Source organism: Seriola dumerili, unplaced genomic scaffold (assembly GCF_002260705.1).
Source record: "Seriola dumerili isolate Sdu_G_001 unplaced genomic scaffold, Sdu_1.0 BDQW01000432.1, whole genome shotgun sequence".
NCBI classification, from domain to species: domain Eukaryota; kingdom Metazoa; phylum Chordata; class Actinopteri; order Carangiformes; family Carangidae; genus Seriola; species Seriola dumerili.
In genome coordinates, this window is record NW_019174687.1 from 647,733 (window position 1) to 650,900 (window position 3,168).

The 3,168-nt window shown below is 39.6% G+C and overlaps 1 protein-coding gene across 1 annotated transcript; it reads right to left on the reverse strand.

The window, feature by feature from the left end:
- Window positions 1-307: 307 nt before the first annotated feature.
- LOC111233948 lies at window positions 308-1,791 on the reverse strand. The gene is made up of 2 exons (XM_022761879.1): window positions 1,288-1,791; window positions 308-805 (listed from the first exon to the last, which is right to left on the reverse strand). The coding sequence occupies exons 1-2, from the start codon at window positions 1,654-1,656 to the stop codon at window positions 470-472; spliced, it is 705 nt and encodes a 234-aa protein (XP_022617600.1). The 5' UTR covers window positions 1,657-1,791; the 3' UTR covers window positions 308-469.
- Window positions 1,792-3,168: the final 1,377 nt, after the last annotated feature.

Below are 3,168 nucleotides of genomic sequence, written 5' to 3' on the forward strand. Positions count from 1 at the left end.
GCTGTTCTTATCCTATTACATACAAATTACATTTTAAAAAGATCATTAAACCATTCAAGTTTGTTATAACATGTTGATGTCTTGTCTGTTCCATTCCATACATCTTTAAGAACCTGTATGAGGATATTTGCACATATGCTGCATATATACATCATATATGCGCATATGGTAATATGCTGCATATATACATCATATATGCACATATGGTAATATGCTGCATATAGTATACAGTTATACTACACATCACTTTCTTAATGTGCTGTGATTTGTTAGGGAGGACATAATACTTGATCAAACATTGCATTTATTAATCTCTTCCACTGTGATTAAAACAGACACACAGGAAACATAAAGGGCATTGGTGATGCAACCATCAAAATAAGACTTAAGATAATTGCACAAATATGAAAAGTATGTGCAATATGCCATGTACTAAAGTACTGTACATGTTTTGTATGCTTTTGTCCACTCAAATTGGCCCAAATAACTGTGGACGAACCGTGTCCCTTAGCTGAATATATAAATCAACAGCATCGGACATGGTAGATGGGAACTCCAAGCTTGATTCTTCCATTATTATTGTGCACAAATCAAACAAATCCATGTCACATGGGGCTGAACTTAAAAATGTGCAACTGTGTTTACATGCAGTCAGATCTTCAGTTAGTGGAACAAGACAGTTTTCTGCACCCCAAAGGTGAGGGGCCATGTACATGACATCAGGTATCCCACTTGGCACGTTGGGGTTCTTGGAGGGCCTTATACGGTGAGCATTCCAAACACCCTGGATGTCATTTAAGAGCTCCTGTTGAAGGAACAAGAATGATTTAGACATAAATGAAACACTGTAAATTTTTAAACAGTGACCTTTGCATATAACAATGCAATAAAAGTTGATTAAATTGTGTTGTGGTGTGTCTTATTTTCAGTTTAAACAGTTTAAAGAATAAATCACACTGTATATTAAATAAACATAAACTCAGTGACTTAAATATGTATTTGGCCTAACGTTATGTAGGTAGTGTACATGTGGCACCTTGATCATTTTAATCAGTTTCAGTGTCTATCTGTTTGTGTTTTCAGACTGTTGTAAACAATGAATACAGAGTGTGTAACATAGCCTACAGTTTCTGTGTTTCTTGCTGTGATCATAATAGAGGGTATGCGTTTACGTCACGTTGCCCTTGGCAACGCCCCGTTCGTTCGGACTGAGTGGCAAAACAAACCTCCCTCAACGTGCTAGCGGTGGACTCATAAACTGGATAAAATATGTTATATGTTATTTACCTGAATGATTGGCATGAAACAGAACTGTGACAGAGCTTTGTCAACGAAATCCCCGGAGAAGAATCCCTCATCCTTCAGTTCTCCTAAAGCCGTGATCCATGGTTCGATTCCTTCTTTTCTCATCACTCCCCACCAGCTCTCAATTCTCTGGTTTGCAGTACTTGCCCCTGTGACATAGCTTCTCTCCGCTGCTCTATCATCCACGTCATCTCTCCGTAGATACCGTTGAATGTCTCTGACAACCACGTTCTCAGTGCCCATATCAGTCCGTACGAGCCTGGGGCAGCCCCCACAGCGCTCCAGTGTCTCCACGAAGTACCCCCCGATGACTTTGGGGTCACTGTTGGTGCGAGCGGCCCGCAGCCACATGACTTTGCGTGAGAACCCGTCAATGCAGCCATTAATGCATATCCCGTATGGCTTTAGTTTGTCATATGAGTCTATGTGCCACACAAAGTTAGGTCCCTGAGCAAAATATTGCCTCCTCGAGAGACGTCTGCTCCGTCGAAGTTGTGAACCAACGGGGTCCAGCAGAGAGAGGAGGATCCTGACGTCTTCTTTTCTGATACGAATTCCGTGTTGTATACACTTTGTATACATCCACCGATAACCGTGATCCTTTCCAGAGCCTTGCAGTTGGTCAACAATGAAATCTATCCCGGCGTCCAAGTCGTACCTACGCCGGTGCAGCGACCTGGCTCTTAATAGTCTGTGAAGATGCCTCTCGCTAATAATGAATCCCTGCAATGCCAGGCTTTTCAAAATGTCTTTGTATTTCATTCCCAGCCCAAAATAAAACTCTACCATACTATCCCGGTCCATTGTGTGACAGCGACTGTTCCTGTTTGAGAGAGTGCGCTTGATTTGCTTGCCCAGCTGTCCAAGAGTAATTCGTGCGCACGTTATACCTATTTCGTGGCCACAAATTACTATTTCGTGGGAACGAATTAATATTTCGTGGCCACAAATTACCTATTTCGTGGGAACGAATTACTATTTCATGGGAACGACTTAATATTTCGTGGGAACAAATTAATATTTCGTGGGAACGACTTAATATTTCGTGGCCACAAATTAGTATTTCGTGGGAACGAATTGCTATTTCGTGGCCACAATTTATTTATTTTTTTTCTAATAGCATATCCGGGGCTCCGTACAAAACAGACATTTCAAAGGGCAAAAAATTTGGAAACAAGAATAAGGGAGTTAGAAAGTGAGTACTACCAGACAAGGTCCCTAGAATCTCATCAATGTCTGTTGCTGCTTAGAGCACATTATAATGAATTATCTTCATCAAAAGCAATGGCCAGTCTGCTGCGACTTAAACAAACATTCTTTGAACAGCAAGCAAGTTACAGAGCAAAAGAGCTATCACATCATTGCAGAATGACCAAGGAGAAACAATCGTAGACCCAACAGAAATGAATGAAACTTTCAGGAAATTTTATGAAGGACTCTATAGTTCAGAAATAATTAATGATAATTTGGAACTAAAAGCTTTTTTAGATAGAATAAATATACCTAATATACCAGAAACTCTTAGGGCTAATTTGGAGAAAGATATAACAGTAGAGGAATTATCTGCAGCAATTGATAGTATAAAAGCAGGAAAAACCCCAAGGCCTGATGGCCTCCCAATTGAAATCTATAAAAAAATTCAAAAATAAATTTCTGACTCCACTTCTAGAAATGTTTATAGAGTCCTTTCAAAATGGTATTTTTCCGTCATCTTTAAGAGGAGCAGTAATCACTTTGCTCCCGAAGGCAGGTAAATAATTTAATAAATGTGAAAATTTGAGGCCAATCAGTCTTCTAAACGCAGATTTGAAACTACTTTGTAAGATTTTAGCGAGGAAGACTGAAGAAATAATACCCCAAATA